Source organism: Lemur catta, chromosome 7 (assembly GCF_020740605.2).
Source record: "Lemur catta isolate mLemCat1 chromosome 7, mLemCat1.pri, whole genome shotgun sequence".
Classification (NCBI taxonomy): domain Eukaryota; kingdom Metazoa; phylum Chordata; class Mammalia; order Primates; family Lemuridae; genus Lemur; species Lemur catta.
The window spans coordinates 6,250,731-6,274,451 of NC_059134.1; the positions used below are offsets into that span (position 1 = coordinate 6,250,731).

At 52.2% G+C, this 23,721-nt stretch overlaps 1 protein-coding gene across 1 annotated transcript; it reads left to right on the forward strand.

Moving 5' to 3' along the window:
• Positions 1 to 17,896: 17,896 nt before the first annotated feature.
• Positions 17,897 to 21,219, forward strand: LOC123641133 (zinc finger and BTB domain-containing protein 47-like). Its single transcript, XM_045555633.1, is given in 8 exon segments — positions 17,897 to 17,998; positions 18,536 to 18,622; positions 19,054 to 19,072; positions 19,075 to 20,286; positions 20,289 to 20,426; positions 20,429 to 20,993; positions 20,995 to 21,170; positions 21,173 to 21,219. Coding segments are annotated over 8 exon segments (2,346 nt in total).
• The last annotated feature ends 2,502 nt before the right edge of the window (positions 21,220 to 23,721 follow it).

The following is a 23,721-nucleotide window of genomic DNA, read 5'->3' on the forward strand; positions in this document are numbered from 1 at the left end:
TCTCTGGGACCCGGGTTTTGCAGAAAAATCTCGGCCCTTATATGAAGGCTGTAAACTGGGCTAGACGTGGGAATGGACTATGCAAATGGAAGACGCCTTCCAGGCCCTAAAAAAAGCTATGTTAGAGGCCCCGGCCTTGGTGTTCCCTGACCTCACAAAAGAGTTCCACCTGTTTATAGACGAGAGAAAGGGAATAGCCAAGGGAGTGCTTACGCAGACACTAGGACCTTGGAGGCCGCCGGTGGCGTACCAGTCCAAAAAGCTAGACCTGGTAGCAGCAGGATGGCCGGTGTGCCTGCGAATCATTGCAGCTACTGCTTTGCTGGTCAAAGACGCCGACAAGCTCACCCTGGGCCAGCGTCTGCACATCACCACCCCTCACGCCATAGAGGGGATCTTGAAGCAGCTGCCGGGACGATGGATCACAAACGCGAGGCTGACTCACTACCAGGGACTTCTGTTAGACGCCCCTCGCATCGGGTTCCGGACTCCTGCCATCCTGAACCCAGCCACGCTTCTGCCAGATCTGGTGCCAGCAATGCCTGAACATAGCTGCCTTGAGATCCTGGCCAAGACCCAGATGGCCCGGAGTGACCTGCAAGACCGCCCCCTCGCGAACAGCGACCTGACCTGGTTCACGGATGGGAGCAGCTTCGTCCGGGATGGACGCAGGTACGCAGGGGCAGCCATAGTAGATGAGCAAGGCAGGCTTATCTGGGCCACGCGCCTTCCACAGGGGACCTCGGCCCAGAAGGCTGAACTGGTCGCATTGACAGAAGCCCTTCACCAGGCCCAGCGGAAGAGGCTGACGGTGTATACTGACAGCCGCTATGCCTTCGGGACAGTGCATATACACGGAGCCCTCTACAGAGAAAGGGGCTTCGTTACAGCTGAAGGCAAGGAGATTAAGCACAAATCGGAGATACTCCAATTACTGGAAGCCATCCTGCTACGCAAGGCAGTGGCTGTAGTCCATACCCCGGGGCACCAGAGAGGGGACTCCCTTGAGGCCAGGGGCAACCGGGCTGCGGACATTGAGGCAAAAAGGGCTGCGGAAGGGCTGGTACTAACCGATGTTTTGCATCTGAGCTTGTTGCCCCCTGGGATAGGAAAGATGCCCCCCCAACCGGACTATTCCAGCACGGACATAAGGTGGGCCACAGAGAAGCTGCAGGCGACGCCGAACAAGGATGGCTGGTTCCAAGACAGAGAACATGCCTGGTAGTCCCTGAGGCCTTAGGGAATCACCTACTAAGGCACCTGCACCAGACAACGCATCTTGACAAGAAGAAGATGTTACAGCTGCTGGCCACAGCACAACTCAGATTCAAATCACAAGAGAAGACGGCAGAGGACATTGTCAAAAACTGCCGTGTCTGCCCGGTTATGCAGCCGGGGAAGGTCAGAGGAACCCATACAGGTACCAGGGAATGGGGGAGGCAACCTGGGTTGTTTTGGGAAATGGATTTTACAAAGGTAAGACCAGGGAAATATGGGTACAAATACTTACTGGTCATGGTAGATACCTTCTCAGGGTGGGTAGAAGCCTTTCCTACTAAAGGAGAAACTGCTTTAATAGTGGCAAAGAAAATATTAGAGGAAATAGTTCCCAGGTATGGGCTGCCGGAGAGCATAGGGTCTGACAATGAACCAGCCTTCACAAGTCAAGTTAGTCAGGGACTAGCCCGGGCGCTGGGGACAGATTGGAAATTAGATTGTGCATATAATCCCCAGAGCTCAGGGCAGGTAGAAAGAATGAACAGAACCCGAAAGGAGACTTTGACTAAATTGGTCCTAGAGACTGGCAGAGACTGGGTGACCCTCCTTCCCTTCGCCCTGTTCTGAGCCCGGAACACCCCCTATCATTTAGGCCTAACCCCCTTTGAGATTGTATACGGGGCTCCCCCACCTGTAATACCAAAAATGACCTCTGGGGCTTGCCTGAAAACCCTAAAGAAGTGCTGCAGGCTGTACAGGCCCTGCAACGAGTTCAGGGCCAGATCTGGCCTGCCCTCTGAGCCGTTTATCAGTCAGCTGGGCAGGAAGGAAGGGAGGTTACCAGGAACCTCTACCAGCTGGGAGATTGGGTATGGGTGAAAAGGCATAATAACAAAACCCTAGAGCCCAGGTGGAAGGGACCTTTTCAGATTATTCTTGTCACCCCCACTGCCCTAAAGGCTGATGGTGTGGCAACCTGGATACACCACTCTCACGTGAGACCTGTCAGCAAGGGCGAACAAGAGCAGCAGCAAGATCAGTGGAGGGCCTCGGCAGATCCAAAGAATCCCCTGAAGACCAGACTGACTCGCGTGGCAACCAAACTGCTGTCGGACCAATGATGGAAGTACCCGGAATAAAGATGCTCTTGGTGACTGTTATAGTTGTGACCCTTATGGGAAAAATAGTGACTGACCCAAATCCCCACATGCCTTATAGCCTCATCTGGGAAATCAGTAGTCTAGAAACCCATGAAGTTTTTAACATGACTTCAGGGATAGCCCCACTAAACACCTGGTGGCCAGACTTATACTTTAATTTGGAAAAAAATTAACCCTCTAGAAGATATGGAAGGGCCAGAGGTGAGACAGTACCAAAGGCGAATATCCATGAGCATAAATGGGTTTTATGCGTGTCCTGGATTTAGAGAAGGGGAGATGAGGCACAAATGTGGGGGAATCCTTTCTCATTTCTGTGCGGCCTGGGAGTGTGTAACCACCAATGATGGAGAGAGCAAGTGGCAGACAACTCCCCTTTTTATTGAGATTTCTTTTGTTTGACCTTGCACATGCAGACTGTATGGCCATAACTGTAACCTAATACGTGTAAGGTTTACAGATAAAGGAAAGAAAGATAGACGGTGGACCTCGGGACTAATCTGGGGACTGTTTCTCTATCAGCGCCCACAATTTAGCACTATGATACAAATTAGGCTAGAGGTTTCTCCCATCGCGGGCATTGTGGGACCCAATGCAGTGCTGATAGAAAAACAATACACCTCGCACCCGATGACCCCGAAACCCACAAGCACCCCACTTATACCTTCAGAGGCTCCGGAGGTGGAGATAAAAGCTCAGGTGGCCCCCAGAACACAGGCTCTTGTAGCAGAAGTAAAAATGCAAGCGGCCCCCAAAGCAGAGGAGCCAAAAGATCCTCTATGGAAAATGCTGACAGCAGCATATGAGGCTTTAAACTGCTCCGACCCCAACGCTACGGCAGCTTGCTGGTTATGCTATGATATTAGACCCCGTTTCTATGAAGCAGTAGGAGTGGCTGCTCCCTTCCATTACTCGGGAGAGGAGGCCGCTGGGTCCTGCATGTGGGACCGCAAGGGCCCAGGGCTAACACTTCAGGTAATCGCCAAGAGCGGAATCTGCATAGGAAAGGTGCCCCCTAGTCATGCACAGTTCTGTGCCAAAATCCACCCATCTGTAAACCGGACTAAAAGAACAAAGTGGATCATTCCGGCGCTCAATGGGTGGTGGATTTGTTCTAAGGTAGGCCTGGCTCCATGTCTCAGCCTGTCTGTGTTTAATGAGTCTGAGGAATTCTGTATTCAGGTGCTACTATTCCCTAAGGTTATTTACCATCAAGAAGATATAGTATACGATGCATGGGCAAAGGGCACAGACAGAGCCGGGTTGGCTAGAAAAAAGAGAGAGCCCTTTACAGCAATAACCTTGGCTACCCTTTTTGGCCTGGGTATAATAGGAGCAGGGACAGGCATCTCGTCCTTAGCCATGCAACATAGAGGATTCGATCATCTAAGGGTCGCCGTGGATGAAGACATAGCCAGGATTGAAAAATCCATCTCCCTTTTAGAAAAATCTCTAAGCTCACTGTCTGAGGTGGTGCTACAGAACCGGAGGGGACTGGACCTCATATTCCTCCAACAGGGAGGGTTATGTGCGGCCCTTGGGGAAGAGTGCTGTTTTTATGCTGACCATACTGGGATAGTTAGAGATACCATGGCTAAAGTCAGGGAAGGACTGGCGAAGCGAAAACGGGAGTGTGAACAAAGAGAAGGATGGTTTGAGTCATGGTTCAATAGCTCCCCTTGGCTGACTACTTTGCTTTCCACTATACTAGGACCCCTAATTATAATCCTACTCATTCTCACTTTCGGACCATGTATCCTAAATAGGCTGGTTGCCTTTGTAAAAGAACGGGTTAACACTGTACAATTAATGGTTTTGCGACAGCAGTACCAGAGCTTAGAGATGAAAGACATAGAAGGCTCATAAAATACAAGACCCCACGCACGAGCAAGAGTGCTCATAGGGACAAAAAAAAGGGGGGGGGAATGTAGAACGGGACTGAAACAATATTTTAGTTAATTCTGTGATGGCTTGCTTAACTTATAGCTAACAGCCAAAGTCCACTTTTGTATACAAGGCTTGCTTGCTTAACTTATAGCTAATAACCAAAGTCCGCTTTTGTATACAAGTCCTGCTTGCTTAACGCTTGGTTGCGACAGAGAGCTAAAAAAAAAAAAAAAAAAAAAAACGTGCTCCAATGTAGTTAGAGAAAAACCACCACGAGTAGTTTCCTGATAAGGGGGCCAAGGCCTGATCAATACGTGAATAAGCTTGTGAGGGGCATATGTCCCCTTATCAGAGGTAACTGGCTGTAACGAATTCCAGCAAAGAATATAAAAGACATGTACTTCCGCTGCGCGGGGTCCCTGCCCATAGAAAGAGACCACTGCGTTGGTGCTCGGGGCTTGGACCCTAGTTCGAACTAGTCAATAAACTCCTTTGCCTTTTACAGCCTCAGTGACTCTGTCATTCTGTTCCTGGGGCTGAGGGAATCCGGCTCTAACAGTGTTGTCACTGCTGTTTCACTGATAGAGCACAGGCAGAGTCGAGTCAGCTCAAGTCTTAAGGGCCCTGTGACTTTCAAAATGGTAAATAGCACTGGCTTCAGCTTAAAGTCACCAGCAGCATTAGCCCTAACAAAAGAGTCACCTGACCTTTGAAGCTTTGAAGCTGGACATTGACTTCTCCTGTCCAGCTGTGAAAGTCCTGGATGGCACCTGCTCCCAACAGAAGGCTGTTTCATTTGCATTAAAAATCTGTGTTGAGTGTAGCCGCCAATTACCTTAGCGAGATCATCTGGACAACTTGCCAGAGCTTCTACATCAGCACTTACTGCTTCCCCTTGAGTTTTTACTAATGTTATGGAGATGGCTTCTTTCCTTAAACCTCAGGAACCAACCTCTGCTGGCTTCTAACTTTTCTTCTGCAGCTTCCTCTCCTCTCTCAGCCTTCACAGAACTGAAGAGAGTTAGGGCCTCGCTCTGGATTAGGCTTTGGCCTAAGGGAATGTTGTGGCCGGTTGGATCTTCTGTCCTGACCACTAACACTTTCTCTGTATCAGCGAGACTATTTCACTGTCTTAAAACTTGTGTGATCACTGGAGTAGCAGTTTTCATTTCCCTCAGGAACTTTTCCTTGGCTGACTGCTGGGAGTTAGCTACGCTCCCGCTCCCCGCAAAGAGGTTTTATCTCTTTCTTCGGATCAGGTCTCTAAGTTGACCACGCCAGTTTGCAGGGAGTTAGCTGCGCTCCCAGCAAAGAGGTTTTTTCTTCCGGTCAGGTCTCTCAGGCAGGGGTCATCGCAAAGGATGAAAAAATAGTAGGAAACAGAAATAATAATAATAATACACAGAGCCAAAGATATAGTTTATAAAGTAAAGGTTTATGAAAATAGATAAAGGAGGGTATCCAGATGGGAATATTTCCTCCTGCCTCTTCTAAAAGGCTACTACAGATCCTTCAACTAACTCTAACTAGGGGAACAATGAGTTGTAAAATCTTCTTGGGGCAAACTTCTAAGTTTTCTGATAAGGCTATTACTTTAGCAAAAAACAGAGACATCTTGGCTCCGGTGATTGTGTTCTTGGAGACAGAGATGATTTCAGAAGTCAACATGAGCTGTGCTTTGTGTTAATTACTTTAACTGCATGGCTCCTTCTGGGCCCGGCTTGGGCATTAACATAGCTCTCTGATCAGCTCTCATCTCCGGGGGTCCTTGCCAGCTCCAGCAACCCATGGCTCTAGGAAGAAGCCTGTCTTGTCATTCAAAACAGGTAAGAACCATAGGCCCAGTTTATAGCTGTCTCTTTGAAGTGCAGCTATTACTGACCAAGGACACGCCTTCCTGAGAGGAGGCAGCTTTTGAACTAACACATTTCTTTTTTCTTTAAGACAAAGCCTTATGTGACTTCTGAAATCAAATCTTGTCTCCAGAAATACAGGGGGCATTTCTATTACTCAGTATTCTTAGGCTTAACAGCTGACCTCGGAGCAAGCTGTCACCTATCTCGGCTTCGGACTTGCCTTCCTTGCTAAATTTAATCCTTTGTAGCTTTTGACTAAAAGCGAGAGAAGTGCAACTTCCCTTCCCTTGAACATTCAGAGGCCACTGTATGGTTATTAATTGCCCTAATTTCTATTTTTTTTTTTATGTCTCAGGGAACAGGGAGGATTGAGGAGAAGGAGAGAGATGGGAGACTGTACTCCCCCCACAACACGACATCAATGCAAAACAGCCCTCGGAATGAACCCCACCTCCAGGGAGGAAGAGCGGTGCTGTGAGATGATTGGCCTCAGACCCGTCTCCACGCTGGAGTACCCACAACAGTAGACACAGAAGCTGGAATGCGGGTCTCTGTGGAAGGAGAAAGGTGGCAGCCTCGCACTTCCTACCCTCTGCCTGTCACCAGCTAGTGCAGCACTCTGGCTCCCAGGCTCCCTTCTCCCTCCTCACCACTCACCCCTCCCGGCTCACCTCTCCTGTCTCCACTCTTTGCGCGTCGGGACTTGGCCCTTTCACCTCCACCCTCTGTGCGAAGCCCAGAAGAAATCTGAAGGTGACACGGGGGGAGGCAGCTGTTGAGACTGACAGAATCTAGGCAAGAGAACACCCTCCTGCTCCACGTGGTTTAGCAAATTTCCAGAGAATACCGCGAGAGGACAGCGCCAAAGTGTCACCTTGTAATAAAGTGCTCTCATACCTAGAACCATTCTCTGGGCTCATCTCTCCCAAGAGGCTCAGGTGTTGTCCCCTGGACACGTGGTTCCCGACCCTGCGCTCTTAGGACTCAGCTGCTCTCACTCCCGACATACGGGAAGGAACTTCTTTGAACTCATGAGTTTGCAAAGCAACGCTATAGCGGAGTGAACAGAATTGAATTCATACTAAGGTATAGAATATCGGCAGGTTATTGAGCAATTAAGTTAAACATAATTCTGGAGAACTGCCATTGTGTGTCAACTTTAACCCTGCATGTACAAAACTGCGCTGTGAGCCTGTTACTAACTTCCACCCCTGCTGGCCCCTGCCAGTGGCCTGGCCCTGGTTTGTCCAGGCCCATTGCCTTTGTTACCTGTCTCTGTCCTCCTGTATGTCCCAAGCTGGTCCAGACAAGCCCAGGTGGGATTCATCTCCCGCGGTGTCTGCGGACTGGCCGGCTGCAGAGACTGTTCAGTTCTCCGTTGCTGCAGCTGTGAAAGTACAGAACTCCCTCCTTAAGCACATGGCACTATCAAACAGGGTCACAGTCCCGTGCCTGGTGGTCTCGTGCCTGTGCGAAGGATGACAGGCCTGAGAGTTCCCCTGTCTGTGCTCCCCTGAGTGTACATGTCCCCAACTCCCCCTGCCGCTGTGACACGCCTCTGCCAGAGGAAAGGCCCGGCTGGCTCCCCACAGGGTGGACAGAGATTCGCAGACCTGGTGGGCACCAAGAGGGGACAGTCCACCCTCCCTCCGGAGCCCCCGCAGGACCCGCTTAGGCCAAACAGAAGCCTCTTCTCCGGGTGGTTTCCTGTCTGTCCCTCAGTCTCAAATCCTCCACGTGCCACCTGCAGCTCAGACACCAGCGCTAAAAGGTAACTGCTCTGGACAAAAGGCTGCTTCCCCGCAGCTGGGGGTTTACCATGGCCTTTCCCAGCATTAAGTGCTGGGGACACACAGGAGGATGAGACTGTCAACGAGACCTCGTGACGAATGATCCCAGAGAACCGTAAGGACCCATCAACTGGCGCTGAACAAGGAAAGCACCCAAAGCACTGGGGGATTTTCAATGCCCTCCCAGGTGTCAGTCTCCAGTTCACTCTCCTGGTAGATTACGTGTAGGATGGAGGACCAGGTGGAATCTTCTTTCAGTGTCAGGGGGCTATGCAGAGGCTCACGTGACCTCCAGGGGCCTCCCCCAAGGGGGAGGAGCAGGCAGTGGGTCCCGAGCTGAGTTCATGGGTGGTTGTCTGCTGCAGGGTTAGACGTGGGGAACCCCAAGTGCATCGTTTTATATGCTAGGATACAATACCAGATCTTGTGCAACTAAGAAGTTCCATTCCCAGGCCGGGCGTGGTGGCTCACGCCTGTAATCCTAGCACTCTGGGAGGCCAAGGTGGGTGGATGGCTCGAGATCAGGAGTTCGAGACCAGCCTGAGCAAGAGTGAGACCCCATCTCTACTAAAAATAGAAAGAAATTATCTGGACAATTAAAATATATACATAGAAAAAATTAGCCGGGCATGGTGGTGCATGCCTGTAGTCCCAGCTGCTCAGGAGGCTGAGGCAGGAGGATCGCTTAAGCCCAGGAGTTTGAGGTTGCTGTGAGCTAGGCTGATGCCATGGCACTCACTCTAGCCTGGGCAACACAGTGAGACTCTGTCTCAAATAAAAAACAAAAAAACAGAAGTTCTATTCCTAAAAACAGTGTTGTTACACACTGCTGTTGGAGATCATCTTGAATTGGCTGAGACCTAGAAATCATCTTCCTTCCTTTGTTTACTAAATGCCTAATATGAGCTGGTTTTCTTATCAGTTGCCCTTGTCTGCAAAAAAAGCCCAATATGGAAAAGGTGGCATCTGCTCAGCAGTGATTCCAGCCTCTGTGGCCCTGTGTGTGTCTGGGAGGGGCCCGTTTTCCCTCCGGCCTCCGACTCGCCCATCAACCACCCTCCTGCTCTTGGTTGTTTCAATGACGGTGGGACGGACATCCAGGAGGGAGCGACGTCTGCTTCTGAGTGAGGCTCCAACAGGTCTCCACCCGCCCTCAATGATCATTCGCTTCCTCAACTGCCAGCATCTGATCTAGCTGGGACTCCAGAGGAAACAAGAAATGTTCACTGGACAAGAATAAAGAGTGTGCTAATGCACTGAAGATTTCTCCCTCGCCCTATTCACTTGTCTCTTCCCCTCCCTCCAGCCTCCCTCCAGTCCCCGCTGGCCCTGCCAGTGCTGCGTGTCTGCTTCAGGGGCCCAGGTCTTTCCACATTTCAGGAGGCGTCCCACCGAGCCTCCTGAGTTCACCGCGGACAGCGACACCTGCTGCTGCTTTTCTGCTGCAGGACAATTTCATTCTCTCAGAAAACACACTTTGGGTCCCTACTGGGTGCCAGGCTCTATTTTAAACACTAAGGCTACAGAAACACACACACACACACACACACACGGTTCCTGCAGTAAAGCCAGTTATAGTGTTGTAGGGGAGACGGGCGACCGTAACAAAGAGTGATGAATGCTGACAGCAGTCAGGACAGGGGTGGGGGTAAGATCCCAGAGAGGGGGACATCTAGCCCAGACAAAGAGACAGACGTAAAATTCCTGACACATCCCGCTACAGCTGCATCGTGGACACCCAGTGGCTTTGGCAAGGAAGTGAAGATGATTTAGACATTTATCTTCACTTAGCTTTGCCTGGGGACAAGTGGCCTGCAGACTTGTCTACCTGGCCCAGGTGACTCAGGCAATGAAGATAGCCACTCCGCCCCACACAGCCCCATCCCACCATCTACCTGGGGCTTGGGTGGCTGCCATTGCACGAATCTGGAAGCAAACCAGTCCCGGCCACTAGAGAGGAGTATTGCTTCCAAAAAGTCACGTGCCCTCACCCACGCTCTGTAATCTGCTTGCGACTGGCTAGTGGTGAGGGTCCTTTTTCCTCTACGGGCTGAGCTCTAGAGGCACGACAGGCTGGTGAGGTTCTCGTGTCTCAGCCCCACTGCCCCTGGATCCATGGAAGCTACTTTAAGAGGGGGCCGTCAGCGGGCGAGGGGAGAGCTCCTTGGGAGCACGGTGTTCACGCTGTCGTGTTTCCGTGTCTCGGTTGTGCCATCCGTCACTCAGAGAAAATGTGCTAAGTAGTTCCAGGAGACAATTAAGGGGAAAATAATTGCACAGCATTTTAGGACAATGTATCAACAAGGGAAAATATGAGCAACTTCACTGGAGGAGGCGGAGGACGGCTCTCTAGTTGGGAAACCAGGCCTTTGGCAAAAGAGTTTAAACTCCCTGACTACATTTTATTGACAAGGTCAGTCTTTATTCTTGCTGCCAAAATTAGAATCCACCCTTTTTTCTCTGTCATAACAACCCTGGTGTTTAATCACCAATTATGCAGGGAGGTAAAAAAAAACAGTTGTATCCTTTAAGTCTGGAGATTGACAACACAGAGGAGGGAGCTATTAATTTCCAGAACCACCCTTTCCAAGAACTATTTTCCTTTTCCTCTCTTCCCAGATACCCCGATGGAAATCTGCCCTTCAGAGAAGGAAGGAAATGGCACAATGGAAAAGACTTCTACGAATAAGTAAGCTTTGCCCAGGACATGGACGGAAAAGTAAAGAGAGAGAGAGGGGGAGAGAGAGAAACTCGTTAACCCCACCTGACGGCGCGTCAAATGCAGTGTGTGTCCCTCCCCATCCCAGCACTGGACAACCACAACACTGAGCAGCTTATGAGCCTTCTCGTGTTCACCGCACGAGTTCACAGAGAAACAAGAACAGCGTGCTGTGTTTCCAGACCCTCTGCCTGGCTGCCTGAGGATACAGCCCCTGCCCACATCCAGCCAGGGCCATGGCTTCTGATGCTCATTCAGGGACCTCACACTGTCGCTAGGACAAGGGCAGCAGGCACGTGGCTGAGCCAAGTCCATGGCAGGACGTGCGAGGCAACTGCGGTATAGAGGGGGCGAGGAGGTGGAGGGAGGGCAACCACAAAAGCAAAGCAGGAAAGACGTGGTTTCCTGGAATGAGGGCAAGAGCATGTCAGAGAAGCTCGAGGGTCAGGAAGGCTGTGTTCCTGCCCGAGCTAGATGCAGGCAGAGGCAGGTCTGGGATAGAAGGACAAATGCTGCAAGTAACGGAATATGAAATCTCAAGTCCCTATGTCTCTTTTTTCCTGCCTTAGATTTGGCCCGTCCTTGGCTGGACAGGGAGGGAGAGCGACCCTCCCCGGGACATGCTGACCAGGCGGCTGGGTCCGCGGGGAGAGCCTTCCTCTCGGCAAAGAAGGGGGAAATACCTTCGGTCATGAACGGCTCAGAATCCTGTTTTAGAAGTTCTTTCTGATTTGACCACCGTAGCTTTTTGTGAAAGAAAAGCCAGGAAGATGGCTTTGATGTGAAAGAGAAAGGGGGATCCAGGCACAAAGTGGAGGAAGGTGAGGAAGAAACCAAGAAGTGGAGAGAAACCCCAGCTCTGAATCTGGGGACTCAGTGGCCGCAAGGGAGGGAGTGGCCCCAGCGTGGGCAGGAACTCAGCACTGCAGCAAGGGAAGAGCCCCCTGGGGATGCAGTTTAAATACCCAGGAACTCCTTCAGCTCAGGCTCTGCCCACAGAGCTCCTGGCCAGCACCGTGCACCCACCCACGTGCACACACATGCACATGCACACACGTGCACATGCACACACATGCATGTGCACACACCCAGGTGCACCCATGCATGTACACACACACCCAGAGGCACACCCGAATGTGCACCTACCCACGTGCGCACACGCATGTGGACACACACCCACATGCACGCACACCAAATACAAAGAAGTCTCTTGGCACCACACAGGCTGGTGGGCAATAGCTCATCTGGGCTAGGGGTCAGACTGAGCAGCCTGGGCTAGAACAGCGGGAATCAACACACACCAGTATATGCATTCCTTGAAAGACAAAAGGATTTTGTGACTATCTGAGGTAAAGCAAGTTTGGAGAAAACCATACACCAAGGTTGAATGGTATCATGATGCCCCAAAGATCTTGCCTCTGGGACTTCAAGGGCTTGTGGAGCCCTCCCACAATGCTGCGGGGCTGCTGGGGGTAAGCAATAGAGTCTGGCGGAGGTGATGCCTCCTGCAGCTTCTGCCTTGTCCCTTGGGGGAAGCTGGCCACCACAGCAGAAGGACCCTGAAGCAGCCCTGTATAGAGGGGCCCAGGGAGAGGAACCAAGGGCTCCAACAATCACCAGCTTGCAGGCCGAGTGAGGATCCCCGGCCCCAGTCCAGCCTTCGGATGATGCGTCACCAGCTGACACCTTGACTGCAGCCTCGGGGGAGACCATGAGCCAAGCAGGACGCTCATAAATTCCTGACCTGCAGATGCCGTGAGTGGCATCTCACAGTTTATTGTTGTTTCTAACCGCTGGCTTTTGGGATAATATGTTCTATAGCAATAGATAGCCAATATAAATATAAACTAGCATGTTGAAATCTTAGAGGGAGTCCTGCAGTTTCACATAACGTGTTCAACTTTCACTCAGTGTTTGGCAAATGCTTTTGTTACACAACATTTCTTTCAAAGAACACCTCATGAACACCTTAGGGTGTTAATGTCGCACCCGAAGTGTACTTTAGGAAGATCTGGGCTAGCTCTGGTTGTATTTGTGGTTAAAACTTATATCACATACACTTTATGCAATAGTTTGCATGAGATAAAATTGCATCTAAAAATATTTAAATAAAAACTTAATTGTAATTTTAGAAACATAACCACATCACGTGCATTTAGGTAGTTCCCCATTTAAAGGAAATCTTGTGTCGAGTTAGCATGTGGAACATGGAAATTTGCTTCCCATCCCATTGTCTTTTAATATTAATATATTGCTCTTTGTAGGCTAGCTGAAGGAAATAAAAAATAAAATAAGAAATAATATATTGGCTTTTTTGTAAAATCAAAGCTTATTTTTATGACTGTATTTAAAGCATTTGTAAAATGAAAAAATAAAAATAAAAGACCACTCTGGTCATTAAAAACTTTAACCCCAGCTCCTGGTTAAAATGGGAAACCTGAGCTGTTTGCTGCTCTAAATAATCTGGTTGTCTGAAGAGGAGAAGGTCGAGGAAGACTCGGCACAGCCCCAGGCGTCCTGGAGGGCTGGGAGGGAAACACTGAGCCATTGTCCTCCGGGCCACTGTGGAATGAGCCCAGGACACTCACCCAGAAAAAACTCATCTCCTCTCTTGAAGGATAAGGGGACTTGATTCTGAGAATGGCTTCAAAGAGCTAGAAGTAAGAGCGGCCTGAAATTCCAGAGCCTTCAAGGTTGTTCCCAGGCAGAGGGCTGCAGCGCCCAGGGCCTCCTTCCAGGCCGGCAGTGAAGTGGCCTCAGACCGAGTCCTGGCCCAGCCCCTGCCTGCGGGGCCACCTCAGACTCCTACTTGGCCTCTTCTAGCCTCACTTTGTTCACTTGGGAAAGGGGGTAGTGACACCTACCACACAGGACTCCCAAGTGGATCACGTGAGAACAGGAAGCAGCAGGTGCTCAATTCACTTGCCCCCTCCAATGTGCTGCTTCCCCCCCATTCCCCCTCCCCCATCTGCCCCTTGGAGCCACGTGACCCCGCTCACCCCAGTGCATTCAAGACCCCCTACGGCAAGGGAAGCCCAATTCACCAGAGGCGTCAATTAGGGGAGATCATTCTTCACTACAAAAGGATTTTTCTCTTTCCCAAAGGATTCACTTAGAATAGCTTATCGCCTCGGATAGGAACCCCAACTTCCCCGGAGTTTACAGACAAGTAACTGCTTGGGAACCTCAACGCGGACGCGCCGGCGGGCACTCCACTATCAGTCGGCAATGCAGCCTTCCCGACACCGTAACGCCAGCCCAAGGCAAATGCTCACAAAAACCAGTTGTGCACAGTTTCTCAGGAACATTCTAATGGAAGCGGACCCGCCACTGCCCGGTGCCCCAACACGAGAGGTGGCGGCGGCTGCCCCCGCGCTAGCCAGAGCAGGCCAGTGCCCGGCCACGGGACGGGGTTTTAATTTAGTGAGGAAAATGAGCTATAATTACATTGTCAAGAAGTCAGCTCGTGTAATCTCCTCAGCTTGTGTCTCGAATGCACCTCACTAAAGAGAACACACCTGTTCCATTAAAACAACCCTTCTCACCCTGTCCCAGCGTGTTGCCGTGGAGACTCCACAGGCCTGCAAAGCAAGATGCTGGCCAGCCCCGGGGACCACAGTTGTGTCGCCCCTGTCACCTGGCAAGACGAGGGGAAACTAAGTGCCCTCAGGGAGCAGCTGGGTACCCAGGCCACGGGCCTGCTGGGTGCACATTCAGCCCTGGGCATCTGCCAGGTGGCAGGACCCCTGCCGGAGGGCAGCCCCGTCCCTAGATCTCATGGGGGCTGCCTGCGGGGCTTTGAGAAGCCTGGGGCTAGAGGACCTGGACTTGATGTGGACAAAGAAAATCCCCCAGGTTCCCCTCAGCTCCAGCCAGGAGAATTTCTGAGAACAAGGGGCACAGAAAAGGAAGAAGAAGAAAACACAGGCTATGTCCTCACAGTGTACAGTCTAGCTCAAGAGCTATATCTAATCCACTCACTGCACAGACAATAATTCAGGACCGAATGTCACGCCCTCAGCATGGCAAGGCTTGGCTGCTGTGTGGCCAGAGAAGTCAAGAAGCCCACGAGGCGGGCAGGTCCCACTGGACCTCAGGAGCGGAGGAGGACTGCGACCACATCTCAAAGCTCCCCATTTACCAGACCCTGTGACGAGTGCTTCTCGTGGGACTCTTCGGCCGTCACTCTTCTGCTGACATCGTACGGGTGCTAGTACCATTTTCATTTTACATGAGGTGACCGGATTCTGAGGGTTCAATAAAGTCACACACATAGTTTTAACACGGATCTCTTTAACCCCGAAAGCCCCTTGGTCCTAACCTCATTTAGATGGGCAGGAGGCAGGAAGAGTAGTGTTTGAAAAAGATGAAAGAGGCCAGCACAGCAGCGCACACCTATAATCCCAGCACTTTGAGGGGCTGAGGCAGGAGGATCACTTGCAGCCAGGAGTTCAAGAGCAGCCTGGGCAACACAGCAGGACTCCATCTCTACAAAAATAAAAATTAAAAAATTATCTGGTACCTGCAGTCCCAGGTACTCAGGAGGCTGAGGCAGGAGGATCACTTAAGCCCTGGAGTTTGAGGTTGCTGTGAGCTAGGCTGACACCATGGCACTCTAGCCCAGGTGACAGAATGAGACTCTGTCAAAAAAAAAAAAAAAAAAAGAGAGAATCTATTGGTTCTCAAAATGAAAAGTGGACTCACAGTTTGAAAAAGTCATCCAATGTGACCTCGTCCACCAAGGTCCCGATTAGCACTGTCTCATTACTTCACGTTCAGATTCATGTACCGGTTTCCTACGGTCTCCCTTGATGTTGAAGCATCTTTCCCACCACGCTCCAACACCCTTGGATCAACCCCCATGGCGGAAGGCTTTAATCTTGAAAACAACTTTCCATGAGTCATCATGATCCCTGAATTAATTGATGCTTCTTAGCTGGATGTACACGGGTCTCGGGGCAGGTGTGAGCAGCGTCCACCAGAACCGCACATTTGGGCGCCGCAGGGTCTGGCTCGCCTTAGAGGGAAGAGGAAGTGAGTGGTCTGAGTTGGAGCTGCTGACAGGCGGCTCCCGGGTGCCCTCACAGAGTCGAGACCACCTCTCGGCCCTCGGAGCATGGAACTGGCTTTGGGGGACACCTGCATGACAGGAGAGTGTGGCGAGCAGGAACCTGTGCAGAGGGATGGTCATGAGTGGATGGCACAGGGAATCACCCCACCCCACAGTCCACCCCAGTGGGCTTTGCCGGGTATGGACTAGACAAGGGAAGTTGAGAAAAAGGATAGAAGAGAAACCCTTTGGGACAAACCTCCAAGGAAAGATAAAGGCAGATGCTGGGCTGCATCTGGGACCATGCAGTCCGGATCTCTGGGGCACTGGTGAGCTCCTCAGACCTCCTCGGTTAGAAGCTCTTGTTAGGCAGAGATCAAATCTGGAGGTCACAGATAGAGGCCAGGATGACAGTTCCGAGGGGATGGAGAAGTGGGGAAGGGACTGCAGGAAAGTGCAGCTGACAACCACGAAGAGCAGGGACTTGAGGTTTGAGGCTCACACAGCTGCGGAGCTGCGACTTTGTTATAAGAACACCTGTCAAATCACATGCATCAATCATCTGATGACACCCACAGTCCCCGTAAGCCCTGCCCCGGACCAGGCCAATCAAAGGAAACCACCTGGAAGTCCTCAACATCATTCCCCACTCGTGGAGACCGACCCATTCCTCTCTGGAATGTGCTCTCACTTTGTATAGCTCCCTTCTTTTCTGCAATAAAAGCTGTTTGCAGGAATTGCTTCCTGTCTGTGGTCACTCAGTGGCACCGGCCCTGCTTGTGAATTTTCCAAGCAAGGAGCCAAAGAAGCAGGACAACAGTCCACCAAGAGGCCGGAAGTGACACTCTGAGAGGGGGAGAGGAGCTTTGCATTATAACAGGACCCCAGGCAGTGTTGACGGCTCTGGGAAGTGCTTCAGCTGAACAGCAGGGAGGTGGGGCCTTCAGAGAACACCATTTGTGAGCCAATAACTGATCTTAACATGGGCAGGAGGAGGCCATTTCTCACCATTTACAGGTGGCTTCACCACAAATAGAGTGTCTAGCTGAATCAGGGCACCCAAGACCACCCACAGGTTTGATAATTCTCTAGGGGGACTCGCAAGACTCAGTAGAGAGCTGGACCCATGGCTGAGATTTGTTATAGCAAAAGGATGCCATGAACAGTCAGCAAAGGGACAAAGTCACGGGGCAAAATTCCAGAGGGAACCAGGAGCAAGCTTCAAGGTCCCTCCCAGGGGAGCCATGCAGAACATACTGATTTTCCCAGCAATGAGTGGGAAATGCTGCTGACCAGGAAAACCTCATAGAGGTTCAGTGCCCAGGGTTTTTGTTGGGGCTGGTCACATGGGCACCCTCTGCCTGGCGAGAACCAAATTCTAGATCCCAGAAGGGAAGTTTGTACTCCGCCTAAACCGTACTGTTTGTACAACTTGTGAGCCACTCTTATCAGTTAGTTAACATGGGATCCTCCCAAAATCTAAGTTCCCAGATGCCAGCCAAGGACCAAGCTTGCAAGCAGGCCTTTCTAAGGAGAGCAATTTCAGATCACCTGTGTTAACTCTTTCCCGCACACTAGCCAAAACAATTACACAAGAGAAGGAAACAATAACTATAAAAGCAGCAAAGGGCTGGGCATGGTGGCTCACACCTGTAATCCCAGTACTTCGGGAGGCCAAGGCAGGAAGCTTGCTTGAAGCCAGGAGTTTGAGATCGGCCTGGGCAACACAGTGACATCCCATCTCTACAAAAAAAAAAAAAAATTTAATTAGCTGGCTGTGGTGGTGCCCATCTGTAGTCCTAGTTACTCGGGAGGCTGAGGCAGGAGGATCGCTTGAGCCCAGGAGTTTGAGGTTGCAGTGAGCTATGATGATGCCACTGCACTCCAGCCTGGAGGGCAGAGTGAGACCTTGTCTCCAAAAAAAAAAAAAAAAGGCAGCAAAGGAGGCACAAAATTAACATTAAGTTGACCCTTCAACATGGCAGGGGTTGAGTGAGGGAACTGACCTCCTATAACTTTTGACTCCCCAAAAACTTAACTACTGATAGCCTACTCTTGGCTGGAAGCCTTATCAATAACATAGTTGATTAACACATATCTTATATGTTATATGTATTATTAGCTTATGATAAAGTAAGCTAGAGAAAAGAAAATGTTATTAAGAAAATCATAAGGAAAAGAAAATATATTTACTATCCATTAAGTGGAAGTGGAGCCTCATGAAGGTCTTCATCCCCGTCGTCTCCATGCTGAGCAGGCTGAGGAGGAGGAGGAGGGTGGTCCGGCTATCTTGGGTGGCAGAGGCGGAGGAGAAACCACACGTAACTGGGCCTGTGCAGTTCAAACCCGAGTTGTTCAAGGGCCAACTGTATTTCCAGACCATACGGTTGTTGACCTGAAAAAGAATAAGAAAATCAACCGAAAATTATTCAAAATGAAATTTCTGCTTGGAGCGAACTAGGCTAGAGCCCCGTCCCAGGCTCCTACCTGCAGAGGCCCCGGCAGGAAAAGCTGGAGTTGGCGGGACTTGAATGGAGTTAGAAGCTTTCGCTGTTCCGCAGGCCTGGACGCTCTAATTGTCACCCAGCTGAGATGCACTTGGGGATTTTCTAAGGGAAACCGGAGAAGTCGGAGGGCTGCGCAGGCACAGCCCGCAGCGGGGCGACCTGGCTGGAGGGGCCACGCCTCGGCCTCGCTCCTGCTGTCCCCCGGGCCCGCAAAGGGCTCCAGCGACAGCATGTGCGTGGCCCTGTGTCATCAGACATTGCGAAAATTAGATAGCTCAGCTGTCATCAGTTCGGAACAGTCTCTCACTCTGACTTTAACTCCTGCCTGGTGGCGCTGGGCGGGGGCCACAGGACGGGTACCTGCGCTCGGGGTCAGCAGCGGAGACGCGCAACGAGACATTCCCGGGAGACGTCCCAGACCACAACGGCTCGCTGAGCGTGAGGAAGTGACTGTGACCCACTAAACTCAAACCGGATGAGTCCCCACCTCCCGTCAGGGTCCCAGGGATATGCCATTCAAGCCCTGCAACGTGACCAAGCAACATTTTAACATGGCTCTAAAATGTGTTTTCAGAGACAGGCAAGAGAAACTTGGACACAAACAAAAAGCAAAACGCTTATACAAAACTTATTAAAGCTTAAGAGCTGCTCGGCGCTGGACTCGCCCCCGGGGGCCGTGGTCGCGGGGCCCTGCGCGGGGGCGGCTCGGCCCGGCCGTGGGGGCAGCGTGACCCCGCGGGGCCCTGCAAGCCCCCAGCGCCACGCGCCACGCTGCTGGCTGGGACGACACTGACTCACCGGCGCTGAGTTCTCGCTGGCGGAGGACGTGGCGCTGCACTTCGCCTGCTTGATGGGCCGGCCTGACCCAGCAGCGCCTCTTCCAGCCCGACCCTGCGACGTGGGCCTGGTGCTGGTGCCCCAGCGCAGCATCTTCCCGGCGCACACGGGCGCGCGCGCTGCCCACAGCCAGTTCTTCCACTCGCTCTTCACCCAGAACAAGCAGCTGCGGAGTGTGGAGCTGTCCCTGAAGGCGCTGGCGCCTGGTGGCCTGCAGCAGATCCTCAGCTTCATCTACACGCCCGAGCTGCTGGTCAACGCAGCCAACGCCCACGAAGTGCTCAGTGCCGCCTCCTTGCTGCAGATGGCCGGCATCGCCGCGTCCCGCCAGGAACTGCTGGATGCCCGCTCCCTAGGCCCACCGGGTCCCGGCACTGTGGCCCGGGCCCAGCCGGCTGCCAGCTGCTCCCCAGCTGCGCCACCCTACTACTGTAACATCAAGCAGGAGGCGAACACCCCAGGCCTGCCCAAGATCTATGCCCGCCAGGGCCCTGACCCCTACTCAGTGCGCGTTGAGGACGGGGCAGGGACTGCTGGCGGCACAGTGCCTGCCACCATTGGGCCAGCCCAGCCCTTCTTCAAGGAGGAGAAGGAGGGTGCTGTCGAGGAGGCCGGCAGGCCCCCGGCCAGCTTGTGTAAGCTGGAGGGTGGGGAGGAGTTGGAGGAAGAGCTTGGGGGCTCTGGCACCTACAGCCGCCAGGAGCAGCCCCAGATCATTGTGGAGGTGAACCTCAACAACCAGACACTGCACATGTCCACTGGCCAAGGGGAAGCCAGGCCCTGGGACGAGCCAGCCACCATGGTGCTGGGCCGGGAGGATGGGCTGCAGAGACACTCAGAGGAGGAGGAGGAGGAGGAAGAAGAGGATGAGGAAGAGGAGGGTGGTGGCAGTGGAGGAGAGGAGGAGGAGGATCAAGAAAGTGGCAGTGAGGGAGAAGAGGAAGAGGAGGAAGAGGAAGGGCACAGTGAGCAGGAGGAGGAGGAAGAAGAGGAGGAGGAGGAAGGGCCCAGTGAGCAGGATCAAGAGAGCTCTGAGGAGGAGGAAGAGGAGGAGGGGGAAGCTGGCAGCATGCAGGGGCCACCAGGGAGCCGGGGCAGCCGTGCTGACCCCCCTCCCCACAGTCACATGGCCACGTGGTTCCGGGAGAATGCCGGGCGCCAAGGCATCTCTGAGCCTGAGGAGGCTGGGCCACGTAGTGGGAAGCGACCCAAGCTGTCCCCCAGAGAGGCCTCTGCACCAGCCCGAGGGCCTCCAGCCACTGATGGGCGGGGGCCAACGTGAAGCTGGAGGAGAAGCAGCACCACCCGTGCCATAAGTGCCCACGAGTTTTCAACAACTGCTGGTACCTGGAGAAACACATGAATGTGACCCACAGCCGCATGCAGATCTGTGACCAGTGTGGCAAGTGCTTCTGCTAGAGAGTGAGCGGCTGCTGCACCGGCAGACGGACTGCGAGGGCATCATCCAGTGTGTGACGTGTGGCAAAGCTTTCAAGAAGCTCTGGTCCCTCCATGAGCACAAGAAGATTGTGCATGGTTATGCAGAGAAGTTCTCATGTGAGATCTGTGAGTTCTATACCATGGCCCATGTTTCGCACATGGTTGCCCACACCAAGGACATGCCCTTCACCTGTGAAGCCTGCCGGAAGTCCTTCAAGCGCAGCAAGTCCCTCGAGGTGCACTCACTGCAGCGCTCCAGGGAGAAGCCATTCAGATGTGACAACTGCAACCAGTGCTTCCAGTACAAGTACCAGCTGCCATCACACATGAGCATCCACATTGGCCACAAGCAGTTCATGTGCCAGTGGTGTGGCCAGGACTTCAACATGAAGCAGTGCTTTGATGAGCACATGAAGACCCACACAGGGGAGAGGCCATACATCTGCGACATCTGCGGCAAGAGCTTCCCCAGCCGGCCCAGCATGAAGCGGCGCGGCGCCCGCACACCGGCCGAGAAGCCGGAGCCTTCGACGGTGCAGCCAGCGCTGCCGCTGCCCCGACATGCTCAAGGCCCACAACGAGAAATGCTTCCTTGTCAGCCACCCGCAGGCCAGCGACCGCCCCCCCCACCCCAGGCCTGCGCTCCCCCCCCCACCCAGCCTCAGGCGCGCTCTGCCCCTGCTCCCCGGGCAGCCCCAGACCCTGCCCCCACCCCGCCGCCCCTCTTCCCCACCACTGCCAGCACTGGCGGGGGATGAACGCCACCAACTAGCTGCCGAGCTACACCTGCTGCGACCTGGAGCCCAGGGCCCGCTCCAGGGAGGGGACCCCGCTGCCCTCCCCCCTTGCTGGGGGGCCAGCAGCACGGGCCTGGGCCGCCGCCCCCTCCTCCAGAGGTGGCTAGATGTGCTCCGCCTGAGACCCTGACCCGGGGGGGGGGGCGGCGCGCAGGCCAGCAGCCCCCAGAGCCGGTGGAGGACGCCTCCCTCACAAGTGCCCCCCTTTCTGCGGCTCCTTGAAGTCTTTACTTTTGGGGGTTTTTTTGGAAGTGAAGGAAAAAGAAAAGAGAGGAAGCTGTTTGTAGCACCCCTCCAGGCGAGGAGGGTGCTGGAGGTGGCAGGTCTGGTGGGGACGGAGGGGCCCGGGGCAGGTGTAGTGGCCGGTCACGCTGCTGAGGCCGGAGCTGGAGAGGGTTAGTCAGGCCCAGCCTGGAGCGGCCTCAGAGGTTTAGCCCCGCTTGCTCGTGCCCCTAATTTGCTCCTTCTTCTTGCAGGGTTTGGGGAGAAGTTGGGGTGCCGCCCCCGTAGAAGAGTTGTGGACCCAGTCTGAGGGCTGTGGACACCCTGCCAGGGCTTGAGACTGGACACTGGCGGGTGCGGGTGGGGAGCGTTGAGCAGCGGGAACTGCAGACCTGGCTCTGTGCCAAGTAGTGTGGGGAAGGCAGGGGCTGGACCCCAGGGGCTTGCTTTCCCCACCCACAACCCTGCCGGCAGGCCCGGGGGCCCCCAACCTGCACCAGGCTGCACCGTGGGTCTTGAGTCCTGGTGATGTCCCCGGAAGCTGCTAGGCCTTGGTGCTGTGGGCCAGGCCCTAGGTGGGCAGACAGGTGCCTCCCTCAGCACCAGCTCCCAGGGGCTGGAGTCAAGGAACCCCTGCAGACAGGCTAGACCCCAGGGGCAGGGTCCAAGGAGGAGGCTTGGACAAGTGTTTTGGGGTTTCAAGGTGCTATCGGTGGGACAGGGGGCAGCAGGGCTGTGGCTCACAGAGCACCTCCGCCCCTCACCAGCTACCCTGGCCATGTGTTTCACACCAGAAGGAGACATGTGTGTCTGTGTCCATCTCTGCTCCCCTATGGCCCGCACTAGGCCCAGCCACAACCTGTCCCTGGCTGGCTCCAGCATCCTGGCTCCTCCTGGGCCTCTGCACAGGTGGGTGGGGCGCTCACAGCACTGCTGGTGAGAGGAACCCCCGGGGACAGGGGACCCCAGCCTGTGCCCGGTGCTTCCCCTCATGAGGCCTGCACTAATAGGGAATCCTATTTTGTTGTCATTTAATGTCTTCATTCCTGCTTTTAAGATGGAGTGGAAGGTTCCATAAGCTACATGTTTCCTAGTTAAGCTCTTTCCTCCTGTGTTTATACAGTTTTGTTTGTTATACTTTTTGCACCTTAAACTCCCACTACTCCCCCATGCTACCACATTCCCAGCATGGCTGGAGTGGGAAGAGGCTTGGGCCCAAGGAGCATAGTTGGGGGCACTGAACCCTTCTGACCTCCTTGTGAGGCCCATGGCCCTGGGGCAGGGGGCTGGGGACATTTTAATCATCAATAAATGAAGCACTTTATTCTGAAAAAAAAAAAGCTTAAATATGCCATTATCACTATAACTGAAAGATGTTTTGGAACATAATTATATATTCCTGATTTGGGCATACATTTTTCTCATCTTTAAATTTATTAAAAAGCTTATAGGAAACCCACATATAAAATTAATGGCATATGAAACAAAAGTGACAAATAGAAGCAAAGAAATTGATAAAAATTGTTCTAATATCAAGAAGGAAATTGTAACCAAAAGAAATTTCAGATCATACCAAAAGCAATAATTAATTAAACAGGAAAAAATAGATCGATAGTAGAAGTAATGAGTTATGATGAATAGGCTCTTGTGTTGGGTGATAATTCAATTGGTGAAGAGGAATCAATCACGATTCATTGGAAAAATATTTAAATTTTTTGTGGATTTAACACAAAATGGTGGCATCAACATAAATAACAAAAAACTCCTAATACACTATACACATAGAGGGATATCCATGACAAATCAGTTAATAAGTTCTGTCAAAGTAAAGGCTACTCAACATTAGCCACTGCACAACAAAACCTGAATTGACCAGTAATAAAGAAAGAATTTACTGTATGAATAAATATTAAAAGGAAGAGGGGACAAATTAATTTCTAATGATTTAAAACCCTCATTTAGTTTGCCTGTTTCACAAACAAGAAAATTCAAAATTAACATGCAGAAATGATTAACTCAATATCCTTCAATAAATACAAATTACCACCAGTTAGAAAATATACTAAGCAGGAATTTACAATAGCAAAAAGAAAATCTACTTGGAAATAACAAGAAATAGATAAGATCTATATGAAATAAAAACTTTAAAATGTTATTAATACTATTGGACACATAATAAATGTCCTGAGCAAATAATAAGGCATAGCATATTCTTGGAACGGAAACATCATAAATGCCATT